This window comes from Tyto alba, unplaced genomic scaffold (genome assembly GCF_018691265.1).
Source record: "Tyto alba isolate M040663 unplaced genomic scaffold, T.alba_DEE_v4.0 Super-Scaffold_22, whole genome shotgun sequence".
Lineage (NCBI taxonomy): Eukaryota > Metazoa > Chordata > Aves > Strigiformes > Tytonidae > Tyto > Tyto alba.
This window is the reverse complement of record NW_024881296.1, coordinates 28592416-28620330: the sequence shown is the minus strand read 5'-3', so window position 1 is coordinate 28620330 and position 27915 is coordinate 28592416. Positions and strand designations below refer to the sequence as shown.

At 38.2% G+C, this 27915-nt stretch overlaps 1 protein-coding gene across 2 annotated transcripts in view; it reads right to left on the bottom strand.

Annotated features, from left to right (window-relative positions):
• MAP3K5 (mitogen-activated protein kinase kinase kinase 5) overlaps positions 1–27915 on the bottom strand; it is a 106209-nt gene that overhangs the window by 37402 nt on the left and 40892 nt on the right. For both annotated transcript variants that reach the window (XM_032983114.2, XM_032983115.2), the window contains exons 4-11: positions 23852–24045; positions 23418–23586; positions 22315–22421; positions 18654–18824; positions 13674–13786; positions 7506–7665; positions 5225–5378; positions 2152–2259 (exon numbers count right to left, since the gene is read on the bottom strand). In XM_032983114.2, coding sequence (XP_032839005.2) covers positions 2152–2259; positions 5225–5378; positions 7506–7665; positions 13674–13786; positions 18654–18824; positions 22315–22421; positions 23418–23586; positions 23852–24045 — 1176 coding nt within the window. The remainder of the gene's footprint in view (positions 1–2151; positions 2260–5224; positions 5379–7505; positions 7666–13673; positions 13787–18653; positions 18825–22314; positions 22422–23417; positions 23587–23851; positions 24046–27915) is intronic.

Here is a 27915-nt window from a genome sequence, read left to right as displayed (position 1 = left end):
TATTACAAAATTGCTGGCTGCAGGCTCCACTGCATTACAGTTTGGATTTGAAACGGAAATTCAGTTTCTTTGTGCATGAAAGGAAGCTCATACACTTTGTAACTCACAATTCTCATTCTTAGAGCACTGATTAAATTTTGGAAAATAAGTAGAACCATTAATTTATGAGCCAAAATGAACTGATATCTGGAGTGTGAGCTGGGTAAAGCTCTGACGGACCTATGCTAGGTAGATTGAAATTGGCTAGTTGAAGAATTTTCCAAATGCAGCTGTCTAATCTGCCCTTGCAGCAGAAATAGGTGATTTTTGCTTGTTAATCAGCCCCTAAAATGCCTGTTTTCATCCTAGTAAGAATCAAAGTAGGAGTCTTCCTCTTTGCAGTGGGCTGATAGAAAATACATAAATTTCCTTTACAAAATCTCTTCTCAAAGGCAAATATACTGGTTATGTCTCACTGAAAGGAAGCTGGCATCTCCAAATTTTTCTAGTCCATTTTCTCCATGCAAGGTTTCTGATGGATTCTAAGGTCTTTAACAAACTTGCAACAACAGACTATAATTGTACAGCTGAAGGGGTAACTACCAAGTTGCCCATTGCATTCTTTTGATGGGTGTTGTGTCTCACAGGGCAAGGATGACTGCACTGAGCATCAATCAGATCCCAGGCCACTGAGTAAGCTCACCACAGTAAGGATTCTGGCCAAGGCAAAAGTACTAGGGAATGCATTTAATATTGACCTTGTCCAATGCTATTGATTAATACTAGGGCAGCAAAAATAGGAAAACACTGATCTAAAGAAAACACAAAGATACACTCTGCAAATTGGGGGGAGGAGGAGGGGTGGGAGATACTAAAAAAAGGTATAACATACTATAAAGAAGCTTAAAAATAGAATAACAGAATATGCTACAAAGCAAAGATTACGAACTCTGCAAAGATAAAATCTACTGAATACCAAATGGGTACAGACTAATACATCCAAATCCTTCTCCTAGTCACAGGATGACTGGGCAGTCAAGTGACACAGATACAAAAAAGGCCATTGCTAAAAGTATCAAGCAAAATATGCCAGTAGCTAAAAGATACATGAATGCACCATGAAATACCATTAATTAAATATGAGTGCACATGCTCATGGAAGGTTAACTCAAAGTGGAACATAAGAATTCGTGGCAATGAGATGCTATATGTGGCCAATACACCAAGCATACTTGTTCTGCCTACAAAAAAAAAAAACCTCACACTAAGAGATATTAAGTACTGTAAGGTAAACATCAGAGGAAGGAACCACTTAATATAAACAAACACTGCATTAGCAAAAGAAAAAATGAGTATGAAATGGCAACAAATTCTAACTGAAAGCTAGAGATGTTTCCATCCTCCCGTCCTTCTCTGAGGTTCCATGATGTCCTCCCTGTCTTCACTCCTACTAATATTTTGCTTTCCAAGCATCCCAGAACACAATAACCATTCTGGGTTTTCCTCTCCCCTTGCACCTCCCAATTTTCTAAGCTCCTTTCCAAATACGTCTGGCTATATCACAACTTGACATATGGACTTCCCAGCTTTTCCAATTTCTAGGACCTTTTGAGCATCCATCTATCCATCTATCTACCCACCCACCTTGCCAAATACTTCTTTGGCTTTTGATTGATTCCATTCCTATTTTAAGATGACAGTCTCTAATACTTTGATATTAAAGGAGCATTTAGCACAGCTGAAAAGCAATACTGCAAGTACAAGAAGAAGATAGCTCTGTTTGCATAAGTAATTTCATGCTATTACCTGTATGATGACAGTATTTTGTAAATTATTTATGAAATCTTAAGCAACACACTTTTTGTGTATTATATGCTGGTTTAAGAGAACCTGAAACAAGATACAAGTTATTTTAAAAAATGATGGAGACAAAAGATCCACTGAACAACAGGACAGACTTAAAGAAAAACTTAAGGATGCCATATTAAAAAAAAAAATAAAAAATGCATGGCAACATATGTCCACAGCATCTTCCCGTGTGTTACTAAAACACTTTTCTCTTTTGCAGAATCCATCATTAGATGCAACTGTTTACATGTTATATGCCTTATGTAGCATGCATATTTCTAAATTGTGAATAAAGTTACAACTACAGACAACATCATGCTATACCTTGTCATCAGGCAGCACATGCCAGATAGATACAGTCTTCTCCTCAGCTTCACTGTTGATGGAGAGATACGAGGGCTGATAGATTTTTGTTGGTTCTAATATTAAAACCTTGTAGAAAAAATAATTTTTAAGAGTTAGTAAAAAATATGTAGAACTTTAAAAAGTTAAAATCTGTTAAAACTATTTCTATAGTCATACCAGAGCAGGAAAAACAAGGCAAACAGAATGATAGGTAAAATTTGGGGTACTGGGCTAGTTTAGTACTGCTGACACGAAATTAAGATTAAAACCACACACACACACACCCCAAACCCAATTTTATTTTAGGTTTTTCTACAAGACTATTATATGTCAATTGGTAACACATATAATTTTCCAAATTTTTTTTCTGACAACTATCAGATTTTGAAATCTTTGCCACAATTCATTCTCTTGCAATGCCATTCAAGAACGTCCATCTCCCACATGGACAGGACTCATGGTATACCTTTTTTATCTTTTGGTAGAAGCATATTTGGATAAGTCAGGAAAACACATAAACGTAGAGCTAGACTGAACTGCTTTTGATTTAGACCACCGTGAACTGCAGCCACCAGATCAAATGATTTTCTCAAAATCAACAAGCACCACTGCAAGAGGGTGACAGCTAAAGTTTATAGAAAATTTCCTGGAATAAGTGAAACAAAAACTAGAACCATCATGTAAAAGAGATGGGATGAAATGCAGCAAGATTTAGTCCAACATAACCACTTAGTAAACGAAGCCAGACACTCTGCCACTTTAATAAAGTTCTGCCAGAATTAATTCCAGATCTTTAAAGCTTCCAGCATGCTTTAAAAGGAAAAGGCAACAAAGTTTGGCTAATTGAAGAAGTGTGTTTCTCATTATAACTATTTATTTATTTCAGATTTTCAGTGGTTAAAATCTTGTGTCTGAAACACCAACTCTGTATTGCCTGTGTTGAAGATATTCTGATTTTTCAGAATGTAAAGTACTTTTATTAATTCAAGAAAAATATATTCTCTTCCACTGCAGCATGCATAGGAAGATTTCTAGCCTTCAGTGTTTAGGCTGAAAGTCATTTTTAAAATAGGACTAAGTTAAAGATGGTTAACAAAGTGATAATCTCCTTCCTTTCTTCTGCCCCTCCCTCTCCCACAAAAGCTCCAATCAAACATCATCTTCAAAATACCTAAGATACAGAATTTCTCATTTGAAAATTTTCAGAGTTCAAAGAATTGCTTTAGGAAATAATGATTGACTGGGGCAACTTGGTCTACATCTATTAAAAAAACAAAACAAAACAAAAACATAAATACCTAAGCAGAAAGTCTTGGAAAGAGCCATGGCTTAGTGTCAAATCTAAGCCCTGTCACCTCCTATAGAGCCAATGAGCACACAGATACACTGGATGAATTGCAAGGCCAAATTTTGAAAAGTACTTAGGCATTTAACTATGTAAATGATGACCATCAGTAATTCAAATGTGTTGCTTGGCATCTCCAGACACTTTTTCTAAGTTTCTAAATTTCTAAAATTTTGTTCAGACTATTTCATAAATTGGGGTCTTTAGCCTATAGCAATTTACCCACATGCTATGTCATCTCTTTCTCTAAAGGCTAAAAAGAGGATGACAGCACTGAGGCTACCAGGTAAGAGAGTAACTGACAGCTAAGCTAGTACCAATGGACAGTGAAGACTTTAAGCTCAAGCTCTGAGAACAAGTCACCATAAGGAAATCTGCAAAAAAATTCTTTTAGAATAAATTATTTGCAAGAGTCTGGGAGAAGGGACGGAAAATAAAGTTATTACATTTCATTTTGTTGACTTGTTGAATTATGTGATTTTCCTTCCAAATAGGCACAGGTAGAATTTTTGTATTATGAGGGATCATGTATGTCTGTCTGCAACACCAGAATAGTCTCCTGTACAACACAATCAAAATATGTGGTCAGTGGGTTTATCTTTATCTTTTGGCTCATGCCATCGCAATGATCAGTTTCGGTTTGTCTCTCAATATTAATAAAAATCCAAACCATTTGACTTGGATAGTTTTCTAAGTCAGAGCCTATTTTTAAGTATCTAATTATGCCATTTTGTCATCAAAAATCTAAAAAGAACATGACCTTGTCTTCTATAAAAAATGGGGGATTCAAAATATTTTTTTGCTTCCCTGCAAAACTTGACGCCCATTCTCCTCAGGGGAGAACCAGATTCCCTAAAGAGTCTCATGTTGCTTTCACTTTACTGCCTCAAGCTGTTGCTGTTAAACACTGGAGTGTTTTTTATGGTTTATTATCCCATCTACGCACGGAAGCCAAAAGAACAGTACAAAACAACCAGTATGAACTTCAAGTATCCAGGAGGCAATAAGAACTGCTATTTAAAACAAAAAGTTTTCTTCACTAATGGTTAGCTAAAAGAAATAGCCAAGACATTATTTCCCACATATCTATCGTTAATACGTACATGGAACAAGGATCTTTTTACAGTGTACTTTCAGGACATTGTACAACACCAAGGTATCTAATAAAAATTTTCAACAAAATGTTTGTGGAAGAAATCAGAAAAAGTATATATGTACTTAAATACTTGAAATACATTGCCTAGTAGCTGGAACAATAGACTGCTGACTGCTTAGGTTGATTTTTAACCTCTAACAGGACACAGACTTAATTGGCATTAGGGTATGCAAAGCCTGCTGATCTAGAAAGAGACTGACATTAAATATCTTTTTTTCAAAATGTACTATTGTAAATATAGTATCACCTAGAATACACCACAAAGGTTTGCTTTAGAAGTATATCCATTGGTAGCAAACACTAAATAGCGAAGTACTATCTTGATTTTTTTCCTCATTACTTTCATATGGAACACACTGTGCAATCCCATTGTAGCTGTGTGCAATCAATTAAAACCGATCAAGTATGCAGGACAAATACATTTCTTCTGGACAAGCAGTTTATTGTCTGGCAACCTAAAAGCAAATGGTATTTCGTGTCCATTTCCTTCATGTCACGATTTATTAAAAAACAAAACAAAACCAAACACCACCTACAAAACAACCACTTACTGGAAATCGAACTACAGACACATCTGTCTTTGTGGCTTCAACAAGGAAGTCCATCCAGAAGTCCACAAGTTCCTGTTTGGCTGTATGTTGTTCTGGAGTCAGTTTCTTAAAATGCTGATATATCAAAATCGTCTCTACAATAGACTTCAGGTACCTGTGTTCATCCAAACATACATAGATAGTAAATTGAATACAGCTTGTAAATAATAATGCCTCTACCTTTAATCACAACTGAAGCATTCACCACTGGAACACCAAGGCAGCCAGTAAGGTTTTGGTTCTCTAGGACTGCCTTTAACAATAGCAATTCCCCATTTAGAACTGGAAACATAGTTGCTATATTAGTAACCGGAAATACAAATGAGTTCTGGGACACCCCTTCCTGCATTTGTTCCTGATCCCATATACTGTCTCCTATCTTATACCATGAAAGCATCATGAAATAGATAAATCCTCTACCTATGGACTACATTGAGCCCATGTCAAACTTGTTTCAGTAGTGATCAATCTCAAAAAAAACTCAAGTGAGAAGTCACTAGTTTAACTTCCTAAACGGTTCTGTTTCCTGCATTGTATCTGCATTGGCAGTTGTTTAACAGAGGTTTCTAAAACATGATGCTTCTGGAATTGATTATCTTACAAAGATGACAAGAGCTACGCTAAGCAGCCTTTTGGCATTGCTAGGGAAGGACAACAGCAGTGCTGAGTGTCTCCCCAAAATGCAGCTCATCCCTCCCTCTGCTGTTCTACTTTCTGGTGCTGATTTATGGGGCCCCTCATAACACTACCTTCTCTTAACATTTTTGAAAAGAAGCTGCAAACATGATCCTATGCAATTTTTATGAATTCTACAGCAATGAGATATATATGCTTAAAGAGGTTTTATCACACCTATCACCTTACTGCAATTAAACTATTCATGGAAACTTTGTTTCCAGGCTTATGACAAGAAGGTATAATGTAAATGCAGAGGGCCTTTTGGGAACAGTTCCGTAGCTGTGCATTTTCCAATCATCCATTTTAGGCCATGGGGATATCCAGCTTAAGGTACTGTATCTACTCCCCTTTGCACCAAGTGGGCTCTGCTGAACAGCAGGAAACAAACTGGGAAGTAACTGCTCACAGGAGAAATCCTTCCTGGAGCACAAATGAGTGCGCTGTATTTTTAGAGTTTAATCCACAGATTTAAACCCCTAATGCAGTGGTACATAAAATCCTGACAACCAGGCATTCATAAACTCTAGAAAACTCTACCAGGAGACTTGAGACAGTCCTATATAGCTTCTCATTAAAACATGCACATAGTAAAAATGGAAAACCTTGCAGATAAATACACTGTAAACAGCATTTATAAAATATTTGGTCAGAAAATTAGAGTTCTTAATTTTGACAGTGTCCTATGTTATGTTGATATAGAAGTTTAGCATTTCCATATCTTAGCACACAAACATGCATACAGTTCCCTTTGATCAGCTTTTGGAGACACTTTCTAGCCTTTCTAAAAAGACAAAAATACATAGGCTGATACAGATGCAGTCTTTCAATTGGCAGAGTGACAACTTTTTTAGTCAGAAAGGAGTCTTGGTTCTCCCCAGCTAACAGGATCCCTGCCCTTGATGAGTAGGTGACTGGTCCTTAACTGTTACCTATATCCAAAGCAGAACCGGTGCTGGGAACCTGCTGTCAGAGAACACATCTCTTGGCCTTCGCATAACAGATGTTGAATCTACAGGGTTGCCTTTAACCCTAGATTTATACCCTTTCTGTTAATTGGACCTTAATCTGCATTCTTCTCAATCATAATGAGGTACAACTTGCACCATACAGCTCATTTGTGTTCAAGTTCCTAAAACATATGTGCAACTCCCATCACATCATTCCAAGGTATATCCACGCCTCTCCGGCCAAGCTGTCTGCATTCCCCAAAAACTTTCAAGCAGTTATGACTAAAGCCATAAGCCACATAACCACTAAAGTACAGTGCCTACAAGGAACTCCTCCTTTCCCCCTTGCCCTCAGAAGAGCCTGAAGCCAGTGGTGAATCTGTACTTCTCAGACATCAAATTAAAGACCCATATCAAATCTATTCCTGAATAAGGGTAAAAGGGGAAGAAAGTCCTTTGTTCAGGTAAAAGTGTTGTGAAACAACACACAAACAACAAAATCTGTTAAAAAAAACAAAACCAAACTCCAGTCAGCTAAATACGATGCTGAATGTGAAAGCTGAAGACTCCAATGTTTTAACACATAGCAATGTACATGATCTCGCGTATCATCTTACCATGCCGGTGCCTTTAGCTTAAACAGCTTTTCTGAAGCCTGGATCACTCTTATGTGGTCATTAGCCAACATACTGGCCCCCAAGAAAGACCCCACTTCCCAATAGCTCTGCAGTTTCTCCAAGCTCCCCTTTTTACCAAGGAGGCTGCTGATCTTTACTCCTGTAATAAAAAGAAAATAAGTCACAGGAATGTATTAGTGCAGTTTTAAAACAGATATTTCCCTGATTTGAAATCTATTCATAGCATAAATTACTATAGCCTCTCCATTTCAAGGAAGTAAGGTAAAATCATACTTACCAGTTAATGTTATATGCCTTCTGAACACCTTAAGTTGTAGCAGATTTTTTTTTCCCCTCCCCCTCTTCCTAAAGGCTTCTCAAGAAAGGAACTTTAAGTCATCACTGTCAGGACAAGGCCACAGTCAGATTACCTATGTTCTTGCATGGACCTCATCTGTAAAGGTAAATTGGGGCCTTAGGCTATACAACATAGCTGTAAAAACTTAACAGATGCTGAATAAGGCACCTATTATGTTTTTTTCTGCTTTGTTTTTTTTTTGACTTACAAGCCCCAAGCCCCAAACTTACCTTTATAGACAAGGTCCCATGCAGAAGGAACAGATGATCCACTGGGCTTCTTCCAGCAGTGATGTTCTTTTAATTGCCGCAAGTCCTACCCCAATGAAAGACATCTATTAATATTCATAAGTCCCTCAGCAACTCAAGACTATGGAGAGCCAAAGGATTTGTTTTGACTTGCTAAGTTTTCCAAGAACTACAAGTTTCCCTGTGGCCTTCAGGATGATTTTTAGTTCATATTAGCTGCTGCATATTTATAGTTAGCATGAGATATGCTGCACCATCCCCCAACAAATTAAACAATTTGCAGCTTACAAGACAAGCCTCTTAACCACCAAAGCCTTTTATTCACTTTTTCAACACTATTCCACTATGACAGTTTCCCTCCCACATCACCTTCTGTTGTCCTTGATATTAAGGCTGAGTATTCACAAGAAATTTCAATGCAACTGTTGATATTTATTTTTCCCTTAACCTTCCTTAAGTAGCTAGCAGACTAAACTTCATGCTGGAAGCATCAATAAAATTTAGCAAAATGAGTATCATTACACTAGCTACATTTCAGTCAACCAAATTCATACTGGTTTCTCATATTGTTCATATTTTTGTTACCAACATCAGACAATAAATGTTTTTAAAACGTGTAAGGCTTTAAGTCAGGATGCTATATAGATGCATGTTGTCAAGAGACTCCTTGTCAGGGTAGGTTAGGAAGGGGAAATTTGTGTGAAATGTGCTCTAGAAACCAGAATCTACACACTATCCATACAACACAGTAAACAGAAAAAAATAATCTCACCCAGGACCCTAGAATAACACTGCTCAGCAGTATCCTCAAAGGCTGAAGGGCTCTGCTAGAATGTCTAAAACATTTGCATGCACAGGACAGCAACATACAAGAGCAGATAGATACCTACTAACTTCCACAGGCTTTGAATGTCACCTCATCACAAGGGAAGAAGTAGGGGATTGGCATCACAAGGATACAGAGATCATTTCAGACACGTATACCTTTGTGGGGAGGATGGGGAAAGGGAGCAGTTCGGCTGTGCAGGGGGCCTTCACCGAGTACTGGGCAATGGCACTCACAGTTGCAGTGATTGCTGACAAGCTACCACAAGCTCTTTGTCCCAGCGAGCAGCAGCACCGATCTCAGGTTCACAGGCTTACATGCTCCACCACATTTCATTGCGCCTGCAGAAACCCACCCATCACAACCCTCCAGCACTCCAGACACGGGAACAGAGCCAAAGCAAGGTACAAATGGGTATGTGGATTTGATGAAAAGTACAATGCACATGGGGAGGGACTGGGATTACTGACGTGTCAGGAGGAAGTGTTTCTTCAAAGGGTAAGATAAGTGATAGCAAGGATTGTGAGTCCCAGCTCCTGGAAGAAGGGAGAGCTATAGGAAGATGAGAGAAAGGATGGCTGTGTAGCAGCAATTATATCTGAGGACACTGAGTTTGGGAATCATTACTGTTACATAGCCTGAATGAATGGGAAGTTTTACCCAAGTGTCCTGTGAAATTGATCCTATTACCTTAGAAAAGACAACATCAGCCTCTCACCAAATTCTTCTGAGAAAGATGAGGTACTCAATGCTAAAACTCACTCTAGCTTGCTGACCTTCCTCTCCAAAGCTCATCTGCAAACTTACTTATCCCTGGAAGGCAAGTTGGAAAAACTCAGTTGCAGTGTGGAGACATTAGCAATAGGTTCAAAAGACTGTACTTTATAGAGGTGGGGGGGGGTTGATTTTATTTTTCAGTGGATTTGTTGTTTTTTGGGGGGGTGGGGGAACAAAAAAAGAAAAATCTTTCTGTAGAAACATGCAAAGTGAACACCTTCATGAATTTCACTCTCAGTTTGTGGTCTCCTTGTATAATGTCTCTTCTCTAGTATATTTTGATGTCACCATCTTTAAAAGATTTTTTGAGAGTATAAGACAATCCAGTCAGTCAAGACATTCTCTCCTTCCATGATAAACTTTGTTTTCACAAGGGGAGGGGAAAAAAAAAAAAGCAGCAGTTAAATTCCAGTATATTTTATCAAAAATATTTTGCCTTATAAATAAATGAGCCAAAACAGAGGAACCATTAATGCCAGAAAAGTCACTGTTTTTATAACACCAAGAATATATCCACAGCTTGTGAAGAAAATAAGATACAAAAGTAGATATTGCCAGTTAACTATCACTATGGAGGCTTTAGAAATTAACTGCTTTCCTTGTTCAAATACTGACAGAACAATTCATATTACAGGTTCCTCTGTGTGTCAAAGTTGCACAGCCTGCAGATATCATTACTGTCAATGCAAAGCGCTGCATTTCTGTTTTGGTCTCGAAGTTCTATGATTTTGTCAATTAAGAAAGCAATACTATCCAGAAAATAGAAGGAGGATTTTCATTAATGCTTCACATGATCATTTAGTTGTGAACTGTTATGTGACAAGTAGAGGTAGGAACTTTTCAGAAGGCAAATTTTCTGGTCTGATGCATACTGGCGAAAATTCTCTTGGATTCCCGACTTCATTTTATTGGAGTTATTACATTATTGCCAATGTAATCAGATATATATTTTCTAATCACAGTCTCATGCACTCTCTGAGGTGTTGTTAGGGTCCATATCCTTCCTCAGTCTTTCACAAGCTACCAATATCGTTTCCATATAACCTGGACTGAACTTCAACCAGCTTGCTCTCACCTCTCTCCTCATCTCCCACCAGAAGACAAACTTCCTCTAATTTCTATATGCTACAGATAATGCTGCAGGTGGACACCAAGCTGAAAGCACTGCCAGACAAATCTAACTACTGCTAATGAATGGCCTTGTATACACAGGTCTAAACAAGAGGTGACATCAAAAGAATAACACACATATAAGAGATTCTTGAGGCAGGAAAAAAAAATCAAAACATTTTCCCACACAACCTCTGTGGTTTTGATTATTTTTGTTTAACACAAATGTAAGGTCTTGCACCTGGGAAATCATAATCCAGGAGTGCAGCACAATCTGGGAGCTACCTGGCTGGGGAGGAGCTCTGTGGAAAGGGACCTGGGGGGTCCTGGTGGACAACAACCTCAACGTGAGCAAACAGTCTGCTGCTGTGGCAAAGGAAGCCAACAGAATGCTGGGCTGCATTAACAAGGACATCACCAGCAGAGATAAAGAAGTCATCATCCCATTCTACTCAGTGCTTCTCAGGCCACACCTAGAATACTGTGTTCAGTTTTGGTCCCCACTATACAAAAAAGATGTGGACAGGCTGGAGAGGGTCCAGAGAATGGCCACAGAGATGATCAATGGACTGGAAAGCCTGCTATGGAGGAAAGGCTGAGAGAATTGGGTTTGCTGTGTCTTGAGAAGAGAAGGCTTAGGGGAGACCTTATCATCATGTTCCAGTATTTAAAGAGTGGCTACAAAGAAGATGGAGACTCCCATTTTACAAGGAGTCACATGGAAAAGGCAAGGGATGATGGGTACAAGTTACTTCTGGGGAGATTCCGATTGGACACAGAGGAAAATTTTTCACAGTGAGAGTAATCAGCCACTGGAATAGTCTCCCCAGGGAGGTGGTGGATTCCCCAACATTGGGCACTTTTAAGATTCAGCTGGACAGGGTGCTGGGCTGTCTTGTCTAGACCATGCTGTTGCCAGAAAGGTTGGACCACACGATCCCTGAGGATCGTTCCAACCTGGTGTATTCTGATTCTATGAAGAGTGACCACAGTATTATCAACAAGAAATCAATGACCAACAACACACATAGGGTCTATATTATATACGTATTTGAAACTCTGTTTCAAAATATCTAAGTCAGTCTGAGGCTTAAAGTATTTTGACAATATTTCCAGTAACAAAATAATACAGACACTAGTTGATAACAGGAGCTCTATCACGCTTTTCAGCAGACAGCAAGTAAATATTTACATGAGAGAAGTACACTAACAGCTGAAAAAAAACAAAAACAAAAACAAAAGCAAAACACCTTTCACCAAATAGCTACCAGATATTTCTCCACTAAATCATTCATCAGCCATGGATGGAACCTTAAGTAACAAGGAACCTTAATTTCTGTAATGTTCTCCATACAATAGGGAAAACAACACTCGACAAACTCATGAGAAAACAATACTAAACATATGATCCCTGCAAATAGCATCCAGATTTCATCAGTAAAATTAATTTGTCCAAATCTAGGTGGCTGTAGCCTGTGTGCAATTGAGAAGTTTCTTTAAAATGGAAGGACTCAAATTGAACTACACAATAAATATAGCCCAGCTTCACTAAACTAATTTAGAATTAGTCCAGCTGAGTGAACAATTTGCAAATGCTGTGTAGAAAGAAAAACATATATTTTTACATCCTGCACTGGCACAAGAATTCAAACTGCAGTGTAGAAGACGAAAGTATTCTATTCAACCCAAAAAGTAAAATATCACCCACTCACAGAAGGACAAACACAGTAGTTGGGGCACCTCTATGCAGTCTATCACATCCAAATGAATACCTCCACTGGCAACAGCGAATTTTGATTTCACTTCCATTATCTATATGAAAGCAGCCATCTCACTCTGACCTTCACACTCAAAAAACTTCTCTAGCTAGAAAATTACTTCCAGACATACAGTGCAGACCTAACTTCGAAATCAGAGCAGCAGCTGATTACAGAAACAATGTTCTTCACTCCAAAGAACGTATCTTTCTCACTTGACCACCTCCTCAGGAGACCGAACCATAACAAAGACTTTACAATAAGTCAAGAATTATACAAATTCATGTAGGAGAATGTCAGTTGCAAAGGATACGTTAGTACATATTACAACATTCAGTGCTTTCTCCCATACCTTCCCTGAAAGCATTACTGACTAATCTTGACTTTGACTCTCCTCAAATCCAGCAAAATTACAAATAAAATGGATACCTTAGTTCTTCCTTCTTAAGCAAGAAGTTTTTTACGAGGGTGGTAAGACACTGGACCAGGTTGTCCAAGGAAGTTGTGAATGCCCCGTTGCTAGAAGCATTCAAGGTCAGGCTGAGCAACCTGATCTAGTGAAAGATGTCCCTTTTTTTAAAAAGTCTCTTCCAACCTAAATCACTCTGTGATTCTATGAATACAGACATTCAGGAAACCTCAAAGAAAGAGTAAGAAAAACATTCTCTCAGCCCGTCCCAAGCTCAAGTCAAATGCATTTTCCCCACTCCTAGGATGGATGTTTTTCCATATTCCCTACAGTTCTACAGGGGGTTTTGTTTGGTTGTTTGCTTCAAAGAATGCTAGCTGGAACTGGATTCCCTCTTCAGGTGTTCCTGTTTCACACAAATGATGCCATTGCAAAGAAGGGCAGTCAGTTATCACTACGCTCTGGCAAACAGTTAAGACCTTGAAAGTGGAACCAGGTCTTCATGGTCACACTCACCCACAGTCAGGTGGGATCAGTGGTGGTGGGGAAGACCAACTTAAATACTCACATGATCACTATTAAAGCATTTCTATACAACCATCAGATTTATCCCCTATGACAATGGGTGGTGTCACACTTTCACTAGAATGCAATTTCACCGTGAATTTGCATGCTATAGTTACCAACTTTCCGCAGCTCAAAAGAAGTATCAAAGCAATGTCCAGCTGCCAGAAGGAGTACTGCATAATTAATTCCTGACTGTAATGTTGGCTCTGACTCAAACGCCTTCTTGAACCTAGAAGAGACAAACATACAAGTTTACTTTCTAAATAATGCAATCTAATAGGGACATAATTATGCTTTTAGGTACTTCAAGTGCTTATCTTCTGTTTGTACAGCAAGAATCCATGGAAGCAAAAGTATTTTACTGTTTTCCACACATGCTTTGTGGTTATTTTTAGGAGTCCATTATTTATACATCCTCCTCCCATTTCCCTTCTCCTCACACAACAATCACAGACCCTACTCATCCATCCCAGTAAAGTTATAGTATCTTACTAAATTTCCAATTTTCTTTGATATTTAAGAAAAAAAAAATAATATTATCAGCTTGCAAGAGACCTGTTTCACAGTCATATCTATTAATAAGCTCATTAATTTACTCTTAAATGTATGAATTTTCACTGACTTGAAACCTTAGATTCTATTGTGGCTCTGCTACAGTGACATACAAGCATATCAAAATGCATAAGCACAAAAGGGATACAAAAACTTCCTTCTCATTTAGATACAAATTCAGGTACACCAAATTTTATTCTTTACTGGGTATCTTGTCCTTATAAGCCTATTCAAATGAAAAAGGACTATACCAGATTTTATTCTCCTAGAGAGAAAGCAAGTGACCGAGAGGAACAGCAGTGGGATTCACCTAGCCTAAATCCTACCTCAAAAGTTGCGGGGCTTCACACAAACACAGCACACACTAGCCTCATGCTAGCAATGCAAGTCACGGTGACAATAGCGACTGCAGATCCACAGTGCTTTAAACTTGTTCTACAGAATGAGTTTGGTTGCATATATATCTATATAGATACATATATGCACACACCTCTGTAAGGAGGCGGCAAATGTGACTATCATATGGGAGCTAAGGAGCACAAGAGATTCAGTTAACACAACTCTGCTACAGGAATGGTTTTTAAAATTACTTTCAAAAGGATGGGAAAAATTCAGACAAACAAATAGATTATATAAAAAAATTAAGCAGATTGTGAGATTAATACATAGGGAAGGAAAGAAAAATAATCTATGCAAACACCAAGGATTTGGTTTTCAGACCACACTTTGACATGTAAGGAAAGCTAAGTCATTTTGATCCTGGCAGGCCAAAAACACAGATGGCTTTTATTTTTTTTCTAATTTTGTTTGTTGTTTTTCCTGTTCTAACGATTCAGGACTTCTCATTCTTTAACATAAGATCTGCTTTCCAAGACAGGCTCCTCTTCAATCTGTTATATAGCTTTCTATACTCCAGTCGCCCACCTCCAAAGAACTTAATCATTAGACAATAATCCTCTAAAAAAAAAAAACCATGATGAGCAGAAAAAACTCAATTAATTCTTTTCTTTCATCATCTGCCTTTCCTTCTTGTACTGTGAGTTACAATAAAACAAGGAAGAAAGTATATACAAAATATTTTCACTCACTTAAACCCCCCAAAAAAACACCAAAAACCCCATAAAAACCCACCAACCAAATAGGACAACACTCTCATTGATTCTAAGCATATATAACTAGAAGAGGCCTGCTGGCTTGTGTAATCTGTTTGGAGATACAGTGATATTGGGAACTGGACTCCCTTTTTTGCCCTAGAGATCCTTCATGCTGTAATCCTCAGAAATTCCTGCAAGATCAGGAGAGAGTTCCTTGACAGAAGAAAACAACCTTTGAAAATAAGTATTTTTGTTCTAACACAAGACTCTATACTTTTTGGTTTGCCCCAAAATGCCTAATTTTTGGCATGAGTATGAGAATTTCTCTAGTTCTTGGACAGATACATACAAACTTCAAAATTTAAAGATGAAATAAGCAACTCTTGTGTGAATCAACAGGTGGGCACATTTGTGCTTCAAACAATGTTACTCATACAGGCAAAGGAGGTGGAAATGAGCTTAAGTTTGCAAAATAGTTACTGCTTGCAGAAGCATTGGTGAAATGGTCCCCCAAAATCCTGTCTTAGATATGTTACCACAGAGGCACCACCAGTGTTACTGAGGTGCCCAGTTTTGGCCAGTTATGAGTCCGCTGGAACAGGCTGTGCCTGACACAGGGCAGCTCCTTGTCTCTTGCCAGAGGCCACCCCTGAAGTCCCCCGCTGCCGGGACCTTGCTACCTACCCACAGTAGACCTGAAGGGACATCTTGAGAATTTTTGTTCCTGGGGTCTGCCTCTTCTTTCCAAATTGCTTCCAAATCTCCCTTCCCCACAGCAGAAAAATTATTTTTCCAGCCATCTTTACATGCTACTCAGCAAGAAATATCAGTATCTTGGACCTCTGTAGTCCTATGTACCTCTCCTAAATTGTTACAACCAAAAACGTAATTTTATATTTGGTGCAATCCTGTGCCGACATTCTTAAACCTGCCTTATATTCACACAGCCTGGACAGCAAAAATTTATAGACAAAAAATAACAACCTGTAATAATTAATTTTGAACAGATTAAAATATTCATGGTTTCCCAAACAACTCACAAGTCCCATCTGCTGACTGAACTGATTTAAATGCAACTGGTGCAATTGCTGTACATTGTCATGCCCCAAATATCGCACAGTATCGTAGAAAGGCACTAAGGTTTAAAAGTCTGCCTATAAAGTAGAGGCTGGCTTAGCTGATGCGATTATAAATGCCATCAAGAAATTGAAAGCTGACATTTGGGAAAATGTTGCAGTGCAGACACTGAATTAGGGAGGTAGCAGTGAAAAGATTTGAATAAAGACTTCATAGCTTTGGTAAGTCTGATTTACACTGTCAGTATGCAACAAAAAAGTGACAGTTAATAATTAATCTTTCATCTCTTCTCTCATATTTATATGAAAGATGTCTTTTATTCTGCTTTTTAATTGTCAGGAAGTTACACTGCCTGCATTTTTCTTTTTTTTCTTTTTTCTCCTGAATAGACCAAAGTACTAGTGACATCACTAGTTGTTGCAAAACCAATGCTTTGGTTCTGCTGTTGAATTCTCATTATCTTATGCAATTCACTATATTTCTCCTACATCCTAATTTCTCTAAGACTGAGATAATAACCTGTAACTCCACATAAAGTAATGCTACCATGGAGGCATTTTTCCTGCACGCACCTTCCCACACTGTGGCCTGCTGTAGCACTAGAGCAGGTTTGCTCCTTCCCAGGAGCCTTCCCCTGAGTAATGAGCCAACCCTTCAGCCACGTCTGACTGCTGTATGACTGACACTAGAATCCAAAGCAATATCCAGCATGAAGTACAAATGAGAAACAATGACCCATCTGGTACAGCTTCCAGCTAAACTCCAGTTTGACTCAGAGACCACCTTGCTCTATGGCAGCAGGCTCACAGCAGTCTGTATTGGGTCTTACTGGCCAGAGACTTCAGGGATTTAGGGGTTGGCCGGTCGGCACCCTACCCTGCTGCTGAAGAAGCTGCCAGCCTGCAATCCTTTCCCAAACCAGTATGCCTAACTGCAACCACTTCCCCTCATCTGATGTATAAATACTATAGTTGCCAAGATGCATCTCTTAAAAGTGTGTTAAAATGGCTACATGAAATATTCTAGAAGTAATTACCATTATTGTACATTTAATAGACCTTAGTTCGATTACATTTGAAAATCTCAAAATTTGCCTGTTCATAAGGCAGTGTGAATGAGGAAAAAGTAAGATGTACAATATCAAAAGTAATTTCTATTTATTCCATTTAGCCTGTGATAATGTCTAGTATTTGTATACAGGACTACAATTTTCTTTTTCTATTAGTTCATGACATTAACAAAATATTTTTTTAAAAACAGAAGCTTTAAAGTTTGTTATAGGCTTTGCCTTAGAGGAAATAAAATTTTTCTTTAGTCCAAAACTATGAAGGGACACACAAAAAAAAATACACTGCATTCCTGTTATTTCAACATATTTTATAAAATCCAGTAAGCATTGCAAAACTATAAAGCATGACCAGCAATCTTAAACTGTATTTGTATTCTGAGGCTATAAATGGTAAAAAAATGGTATCTTATCTTTTACCAAAGACAGTGCTAATCTGAAGTTTACTGAAAACAAGTGATAAATGATGAAGGAAGAAGAAAGCTTTCCCTTCTAAGTATTTACTTCAACAGGCAGCTGATGAGCATGAGACCAGAACTAGGATCTGATGTGCCTGGATACATAAACACAGATTGTCTGTTTCCTCATCTGAATCATAATGGAGATAAGCAGCTCATCTTGACAGAAGTCTAGGATGGCATGCAGTGCCTTCCTTTTTTAACCTATTCCACATAACAGTGTTTTACTGCATTTCAAAAGAAACAAAAACCATGATATTTTCCTCTAAAATTAAGATAAGAATTCGTCTAGCCTACTGTGTGTGTCTTTGACTATCAATGGTGGTGTGGTCCACTGTAATATGCATATACTATATAGTGATGATGGGGTCATAAAACTTTAGCCAGCCTGAGTTTGGAACAGTCATGTTTCTTGTGAGCATGGAAGCCAAAAAAAAGACAGAATGGTACATCCTAAGCATCAGTGCAGAGCTAAACCTCAGCACCTTTCAGCCTAGCTAGCTCTATCAGATTGTAGATATGGCAATTGATTCAGAGATGATTATTGTCTGGCCCGTATTCCTAAGAATACTATAGTAACAGGAGACTTCACACTTGAGAAAAAGGAGGAAAATACACTCTGATGAGAGCTTCCAAGCCTCTGAGACACTTCAAGAACTTTGCAGAACCCTATCTGTGAACAACATAAATCTCTAATTCTTAACAAATAAGCAAAGAAAATTAGAAGATTCAGTGTATCCCTTCAGGCTGCCAAATATTTGGAATGAAAAACAGCTGAAATATATTCTTGTTTAAGGAACATTTTCACAAAGTTAACTACAGGACACAGACCGGGAAAACAGTACTCACCAGAATGTCCCTTTGTCCCTGCTTTCTGTATCTATGAACCCAGATTCCAGAAACATGTCCTTGTAGATTCGACCAACCAGACAGTACATATCTGAAGCTACTTGGTCTTCCTGTTCTACCAGGGGAATCATAATTTCTAGAGCTTTCTGTCTGTCTCCAGGCAGATTTCGCCTATTAAAAAAAAAAAATCAAGATTTTGATTAAAAAACACAATGAAGTTAACAAGAAATACTTTTTGATGACCATGTTTGAATATATATGTATGACTTCATGTAAAATGTGCTTCTAGAAACAATGGACTATACTATATATACACACCTACCTCCTCTTCTTCCTCCCCTCCCTCTTTTGCTTAATATCATGGAACATCTTTATGCCCCCAAACATGCTTTCTCTCTCTCATGAGGCATCAGCTAGACTAAAGCACTGACAACAGCAACGAGAGCCTCAAGAGCAATTCTTAGAAATATTATATGTTACTTTCCTACAAAATAGAAAGATACAAACCTCGGTTTCATATCTCATATTTCTTTCATAGTAATTCATGCTTTAAAGGAAAAATAAATATTCTGTCTTGTGTGTGTGATTTTTTTTAATATACATTTTGAATGTGAAGCAAAAAAAATAAAAAGTACAAACCCGACTGAATTCCCATGATAGGGGAAGGTTAGGAAGTGAAGCCAATAAGATAATATTAACAGAAGTACTTCAGACAAATGAACCACATAATTGCAAGCGTTAGACACTTCCTGGTGACTCACAGTTTGGATACATACATCAGTCTGCATCAAGAATTTAGAATTTTTTACATATTTGTGTATTGAACAAGCCAATGATTCCTTTCCCAGTAAAACCTATTCTTCTGTAGTTTGGGGAAAATATTATACTCTTTTGGAGAAATTGCTTGCAATATTTGAGTGGCTACAATTTTAACTAGGGGGAATATCTAAAAGTTGTTTTGTATCTGTCTTGCAAGCTTTGCACTGAAGCAACTTGCAAGAAAAGGCTACCTCTAAAAGGAAAAAAACCCAAACAAACAAACAACAGAACACATCAAAAGCCACAGCCATCTTAAAACAGACACTATTTGATCAGAGGTTCAGTAGTGGATTTTTTTCTTCCCCATCTACAAGAACATACCAAAGTTTTGGTGCATCTGCACAGGCAGTGTCAATGTCAAACCTGAGCTCATGTGCGCAGCTACAGAAGGGAGTGATGTGGAAGAAAAGGTTTAAACGAAGCAGAATAGATAACAGAGGATGAATGAGTACTTACATCATAACAAAAATAATAAGAAAACAGAGCAAAAGCACTTGTTCAAGCAGATAGTATAAACTGCTTTCCTGAGCAAAAAAAAAAAAAACAAAAAACAAATCTATGGTGCTGGGCCAACCTCTATTGATATCTCAGCCTGATAAGAAAGGTAAATGAAACCCAGTGCCATCTCTTCCCAACTTTCAGACCAGTCAAATTCTAACAAATTAGGAAAAGCCCCTCAGACTACAGAGATGCAGTAGGCTCCCCAAGTACATCCAGAGTGGCACAGCAAGGCTGGTGTACTCGTCTGAGATGGACAAGTGCTCCCAATCCCAGGCCCCAGGGAAGGAAATCAAGTGTTCCTGGCTGAGCAAGTAACAGTCTCCTTCAGGTCTGCGTTATTTTAGTTCCCCTGCCAACTGATCACTTGCTCAGATGTTGAAGGTTTGATTCCTTTTGTTTTCTCTTCTCATATTGACCACTCAAGTGAAGCAACAAAGCTAAGTCTGCAGCTTCTGTATGTCTTTTGGCTGACTTTCATTACAGAAGGGCAATTTTCAGAATGGAGTTTTAGGTAGATAACTCTTCCACATCTTGTATCAACTATCATTAATCCAGATCAAACCAATAACTAGCTGAACTTAATGAGAACAAAACCAGTAAGGCACAACAGTGTTTTGTAATATGAGCCATTTGCACTCCGCTGTTCTCCAGACACAGAGGTCCTTTTCTTTCTGCTTGCTCCTCCACCATCAATGCCCTCACACACTTTCTTGATTTAGGTCAAACTAATCCTGACTAATTGAGTCGCTCCATCCTTCTGTACTGGTGACCTGGATTAGAAGCAAGGAGGACAGCTTATTCTACAGCAAACATTCAGATGTGCAGAGTATTCCAGAGCTGCCTTAGCTCAGGAAACATCCTCTATATTCCCAATAAGGAGAAAGCTACAATTAGCCCAAGTAATTCCTTCTTGGCATAAACTAAGGCATGAACGTTTCCACGGCTGCCATGGATTCCAGTTGAATGCACAATTTAGAGAAGGGAGGGACAGGAAAAAATGAATCTGAACTCCTTTGGAGGTACTGTGTAGATCTTTTGTATAACAGATACCCTCAAAGTCTACATCTTCCAGTCACATCTATGAAAACAGACTTTTCAGTCTGCAAGAAGCCACAACAGAACCAACGAAATATAAAGATCTGACTGAAAAAATTATACTGTCATTTCGCAGGTTTTAGTGTTCCAGTAGTCAAGTCCTGTTTTCAAAGGTGATTTCATTTTCGAAAATGGTGACCCTGAGATCTAAATAACTTGTTAAAACTCCAAGTTACACCTAGTGACCTTTGTGAAGCCTATGTATAAGTGGCAGATACATGCTGGATTATTTAATCTGTGAAACTCCACGTATTTATGGAAAAGCAGGAACAAAAAGGGCACAATATTTATACCTTTGTATACCTGGTATAAAGGAACAAGAAAGGATCTGGACATTTTATTCCGACAAAACAATGCCAGATAACTGTTTTTTATTTTTGTTCCATTTTTTCTTTCAAAAACAGGTTTATTTTTTCAGCTAATTACTTGTGACCTGTTTTGACATCACTTTAACATGATACGCAGTTTTGAGCCTCATCAGCAAACCTGAATCACAACATTCAAATCTGTGAGAAGCAGAAAGATGTGTAGACATTTTCTATATTTGAGGATTTCAGTGTGTGCTGACACCTGATCTACTCCTCTAAACATCAATAGCAACACATTCATTGTGATAACAGCAAGGGAGTGGAAAATCTCTTATTTCCTCTGAAAAACTCCCATTTTAGTGCCTTGTCCAACTGCCAGTATCCTAGCAAAAATCTAGGCTTGGCCCTCATTTAACCCAAGAACATAGAGGATGTTGCTCCATGTGTCACATTTTGTGCATGTTATCAGAGAACACTACAATTATTTATTATTATAATATAATAAAATCTTCTGAAGTACATTTTATGAAATTTCTCCTCCTGTCTCTTGAGACTAGCAGAACTCAGACTTGAATGAGATGATGTCAAAGTTAGCACAAATGCTGGAGAACTGCCACTTATACAGCACTGTTAAAAGTATATTTTACAGAGCTAAAATAGGTCCAATTTAGGTACTAAAATGAAAAAATGATGCAAACCTATAGAAAGATAAATCAAACACTCACACTAAAGGAAAAGGAATGGAATTTGACAGTACGAGAGAAAACAAAAGCTTAGATTGATCATGAAGCTCAGAGTCCCCAGGGGTGCTTCAGTGAAAACCCCTAGACCTAAGCATGAAGATTCCAGTTGGGAACTTCACCTGGGATTACCAACCCTGCGTGAAGTTGGCAGTTCTGATTTACTGTTTAACAGCAGAAGGAACTGTAGATTCTTACCTGTTCAACGCAAATGCATAATGAAACCTCACATGGTGGTGGGCAGCCAAGTCAAAAGTAGGCAGTTTTTCTAAAGTTTTCACCAGTTTCACGATGGAATCATAATCCTTCCAAAAGAAGTGAACAACGAAGTTTTAAATGGCTGTATGGAGGTATGCCTATATAAACTCCTCTTTGACCTAAGCACCTATTATTTCATACTAAGAAGTATTTTCAGTTTACTGTAAGTTTTATGGATTTCAGTTTCTTCAGCCTCAAATTGTAAATAAGCCTGGCACTCATCAGAAATATGAATATGCACAGTATTTTGCAGGGAATCACAGTTTGGTCTCCTGTACTGCTTCAACATGGACCTATGGATGTTTTGGTACATCTACTTCATGATTAAATTTAGCTTCAAGGACTGAATGCATATCAGAATTCATATTGTACAGACATGACAATGCTAATGGCATCTGAATGAAGGCATCCCAAAACTCTGAAGTAGAAGGCATGAGCCACAAAAACAAAATAAAAGAATCTTTCAATACCACAGTTTTTAAAGTAGCTTACTCTCACTGACATTTTAAAAAAAACAAAGCAAAACAACAAAAAAAAAAAACAACCAACCAACCAAAAAAACCCACTTCAAAATGTTTAAGGAGCAACAGTTGAAATTACATATAACAAAGTAAGCAATTACTAGCACCATTCCAGAAACTGAAATACATACGAACATGCTATGTTTCCATGAGAAATGTCACAAGCATGGTAACAAAGAATACATATACATATTAATAGCAGAATGCTACCATAGCCTTTAAGTAGGACACACTATGGGCTGTTCATCACACAGTAACACTGACATGAAGAACAGTTATTGTGTACTCTTCAGGTGCTATTATAATATAGCAACACTCTTCCGCTATGTAAAGGCACACAATAAACAGTGCAACTACAAAATAAAGTAAAAAGCATCAGTGAAGATACTTTACAAGTTTTTTACTAATGTACTTTATTTATATAGTTTGTTAGCAAATCTGTGCAAAATACGCTGAAAATTTGACTGAGAATGTAATTTAATATACTATGTTTTAGATGATCTTAGAGCACAGGATTCATACCTGGATGTCTCTGTAGGACAGCAGCAAGTTTATTACAATGTCAGCAGACAAGACTTCAACATTATCCACTCGCTGTCGAATCCTTGCCAGCTCTGCTGCAAGCTCTTTGCCTGTATAGAGAGTACGGGCCTTCCTGATGTCGTTGAGAATGGATTCCCGGAAATACTGGCTGGAGAGGGACAATTTCACATCAGCAATTTGGGACAGGTCCCCTGCACTTGTTTTTCTGGCCCAGCAGCTCTCCCACAATGTATATGTGGGACATTTATTGATAGAGCCGTGTCAATGGAGGGATCTGGTCAAGCTACATTATTATTTTTCAATTTGTCTCAACAGAAGGCAGATCATTGCATCACCCTGGAGAAAGAACCTGACATTTATATTGCCAGCAGAAATAGATGAATTTTACACAGGGGTACAAAAAGGCAACTCACCTTGAACTGGCCTGTGCCACCTTCAAGAGCTGAATAAATCGATCCACCAGTGGTAAGCATATAGGCCCAAGCAGTGACTCAAAACTGGGCTGCATCAGTTCTGTTAGTCCCTTCATAAAACTGCTATCACAGCAGTACACCTTGTTATGTGGAGTTATCATATAAGGAACAAATATGTAGTTACCAGTGCACATCTGTAGGGAAACAAGGTGCAACATTAAGGGCAGTTATGGTTTGATAAACCTAGGCATAAAACAACTGCATAAGCTACCTGTAGAATTTAACCTGTTAAAGTCAAAGGGAGATCTGCTGCATAATTCAGCAGGACCAAGATTTTACCTGTGAAGCCTAGAATTACATAAATTTAGTTTTCGTCTCAAACATGTTATACACCTGAAATGTACTCTTACTGATTTCTGAACTGCTTCCTGTAAGATGAGTGTTTTTAGAAGCCTCACGTTCACCTTAAAATAGTAATTGGCTCAATAGCAAAACAATTCTGAGGGCACATCCTAGTCACCCCAAAGCAGAAGGTAGAATCACGTGAAGCTGACGTACACTCACTTCAAGATGACTGATGTTCAGAAGAGAGCAAGCACTCTGCAATGTAGTATAGTTAGTCTCACAGATGTTGAAAACAGTAACACAAGCTAGTTGCCTCACAACAGGAAAACTGTAAAGAAAACTACTCCTCATATGAACTGCAAAATGACTCAAGTAGTTTAGCATAACAAAGACAAATTAAATTCCTTGCTATGTAGCAAACCTTCCTGGCCAGTAGGACTTTCAGAATAATCATTTATGAAACATCTTTGCGTTGCTAGATTCTACTGATTTCTATACATAAATGTATAACTGATAACTTTACCAATAAAAAACATTTATCTTCCAAGAAAGAGTGGGGCAAGAGGTCTGGTGCCTGTATTATGTGTGTGAGTACAGATTTATGCACACAGAAAGCTCACTGCTTATTTGTGGTTCTGAAGGGTCTTAACTGTGAGACAGCACAACATCAAAGTGAGGAGGAGTTCTGCCATTTGACTCTCAAAACTCAAACTCCACTACTGAAGTGGCCAGCAGCCCAGCACAAAAAGCCTTAAGGAAGCAATTCTTGAGACCCATCATGTTGGTACCCCTAAATTGCTTCCAAGGTTAATTACACTCTGGTCAGGGGCTTCTGCTCTCCCAGAAGTAAAAACAGCAATGAAGACATCACTTCAGAGACTCCCCTGGCAAGCTGAGCACCATGCATTGAGAAAGCAGTGACTGAATAGTTTTCAAATGCACAATAACAGTTGTGTGCTTAAATATCCATTTTAACATGCATTATTAGGTTTCAGAACTGTACAGATATGTCAGTAAACATATATTTGTGTACAGATCAGACGTTTGCTATGAAGAGTACAGGAATTTTTTTTTTTTTTTAATTTTAATCACACCTATTATACTGTGAAACTATAAGACCTTGCTATAAAGGCAATTATACCCCCACTTCTGAGGGATATAGACAAACTCTGTAAAATTTAAAAGTAATTCATGCAGGCATTTACATGAGGTCCACTGAGCTCAATTAACCCAGTACTTGCTTAGAGATTATTGCATACACAGACTTAGGCAAGGATGAATTTAGTCGTCTTCCCTCAATAACTGCAAAGTGAACACCTAGGACACTTTTTTCCATGCATGAGTGTAGCAATTACAAAGAAAACTTGAGAACTGGGAAGTGTATGACAATATTTTTAACAAGCAATTAAAGAGTGTGATACTAGAACCCAAACTGCTTGTCTTAACGGTGGAGAATTGAATGGACACTTCTCAAGAATATGCTAGCATGTAAGGCAATCACACACATTCAAGAATAAATGGATGAACCTTTGACCCTGCTAAAAGTTAATAAGCCCCACAGTCAAAAGCAGAGAGGAAATTATGAATTTGCTGGAACTAGTTTCAGCATTTACAGGACAAGGGTGGGCAGGGACTGGCACAGGAGCCATTATTAAGCATAGGCAGACTGTTCTCCAACTTCCCTTTTTTAAATAAAGGAGAAAAAGTTTGGGAAGTCAGAGCCAAGATAAATGGTGAAGTAGCTACAGATATCCTGGGGCAAGCATTTTACTTCCTAATGTTTATTCAAAATAAATTCAAGACTGCTTGCAGGAAGGCCTTCTCAGACCTCTGGCACACTGTTTCCAAAGCTCGGGTCTTAATTAAAAATCAGCTCTGAAAAAAGATGTTTCCAGCTTTTGAAATCCACAGAACCCGAAGTTTATCCTGGCATAATGGTCAGGCCACCTACAGAGACAGTACTGGAGTCTTCATATATAATTCTACAAGCAGGAAAACTACTCTTCCTGCAGAGGCCAAGTGCCTGAGTCCACTACTGAGCAAGAGCTCTTATAAACTAATCCTGAGTGCACCTTCTGTAAGAAATAGTTATCTATGTTAGTTGAGCAAAAGAGGCAGCGAAAATTAGTTTACATGCATTTTTCATGTTACCTGAGAGGAACAAAAAAAAAATCTGGTTATATTACAGAGTCTGCTATAGCAGACACACAGACCCAGTAGTCTTTGGAAGCAGGGGGCAAGAAAGAATTTCACAGTAAAAGACAGGAGAAACCACCACGAGAAGAAAATTGAAGAAAATAAAATCAATTTACAGTTGTTCAGCCGGGCCCCAGGGCTCTCAAGGAATTGTCTCAAGGTAGAATCTCACCTTGATCCTTGGTGGCAAGTAATGTGTGAACCCAGTGGCTTTCCCCTCAGCCAGGGCATTAATTTGGTTGTTAACTTAACCTAGACTGATATGTTTTGTGGGGAGCTCTGTATCTCTGAAACCTCTCAAATTTGGCTGAAATTCATCAGACAGAAAAACAAAGCAGATACAGAAAGAGGGTGGAGGATGAAAAAACAGTATAAGCTCTTAAGTTTCATTTCCTTACAAAACAGGCTTTAAAAAAAAAAATAGAAAAAAGACATGCAGTAAAGCTAAGAAATGCAAGACATATTGACCTCAATTTCACTTTCCTAGCTAAAGCGTACATTAGATATTTAACAGCTGAATCTGACAAAGGCAAACATGCAGTAGCTCTGGTGACAAAAGAAAAGAAAAAGAATAAAAAGTTATGTATTATTTACTAAAGGTGGTGGTAAAAGAAAGATGACAGTGACAGCAAGACTGCTCTTGTATAATAAAGTCTATGGTCTCTCATTATGGAAAAACATCTTTTGTCACCATCACAAATTTTAACTACTGCATTTGGGCAACGACTGGGATGGGAGCCCAAGAGGACCAGGCTGTGGAGGCAGCAGCTGAGGAGCTACTCCAATGTCAGGCAGCTCTAAACATTCTTCCCCAAAGCAAAGTGCATGATTTGCTTCTTTTCTCATTCCCAGGCTATGCAACCTCTGCCTCAGTCACTTTTACTTCCTTTCTCACCTTCCTTTGTCAAAATATAAGCTATGCTAACTTCAGTCATAAAGGATCAGGTGCTCTTTCTGACAAACGCTTCCTATCTGCTCATACACTGCTTTACATTTTGACTTAGTGCATGTTATTCCACTTGGAAGTTTAAATATATTCCCCTTATCCTATTAAAATCTGCCCTGTAACACTCCATCCCAACTCTGATCTTCTTTCCTAACCCTAATTAATGTCACTATATTCTAAGTTTACTGAGCACCCAAGACAAAATTGTTGTTTTCCTTTGATCCATTCCTCTGACTTGACATATCACATACAATGGAATGAATATAATCAAGCCATTCAAGAAAAATGGCCAATTTTTGAATGAGTAACACCTTAAATGCAATTACAATATTCTCAGTTACATCAACACCCTTTTTTTTAAAAAAAAAGAAGTCACATAAGAGGGCTTCAAAAGTGGGTGGGAATAGACACCCCCAAATCAACAACAGGTGCTAGAAATTTCATTTCCCAACACTTTTTCTTTATAAATCCCTCATTATTTAAGGTTCAGAATCTCAAATCACTCTAATGAAAGTTAGAAAGTGATTGCAGGCCACTAGAGTTGTAAATTGAAAGGCATTACTGAAAACATCAGGGG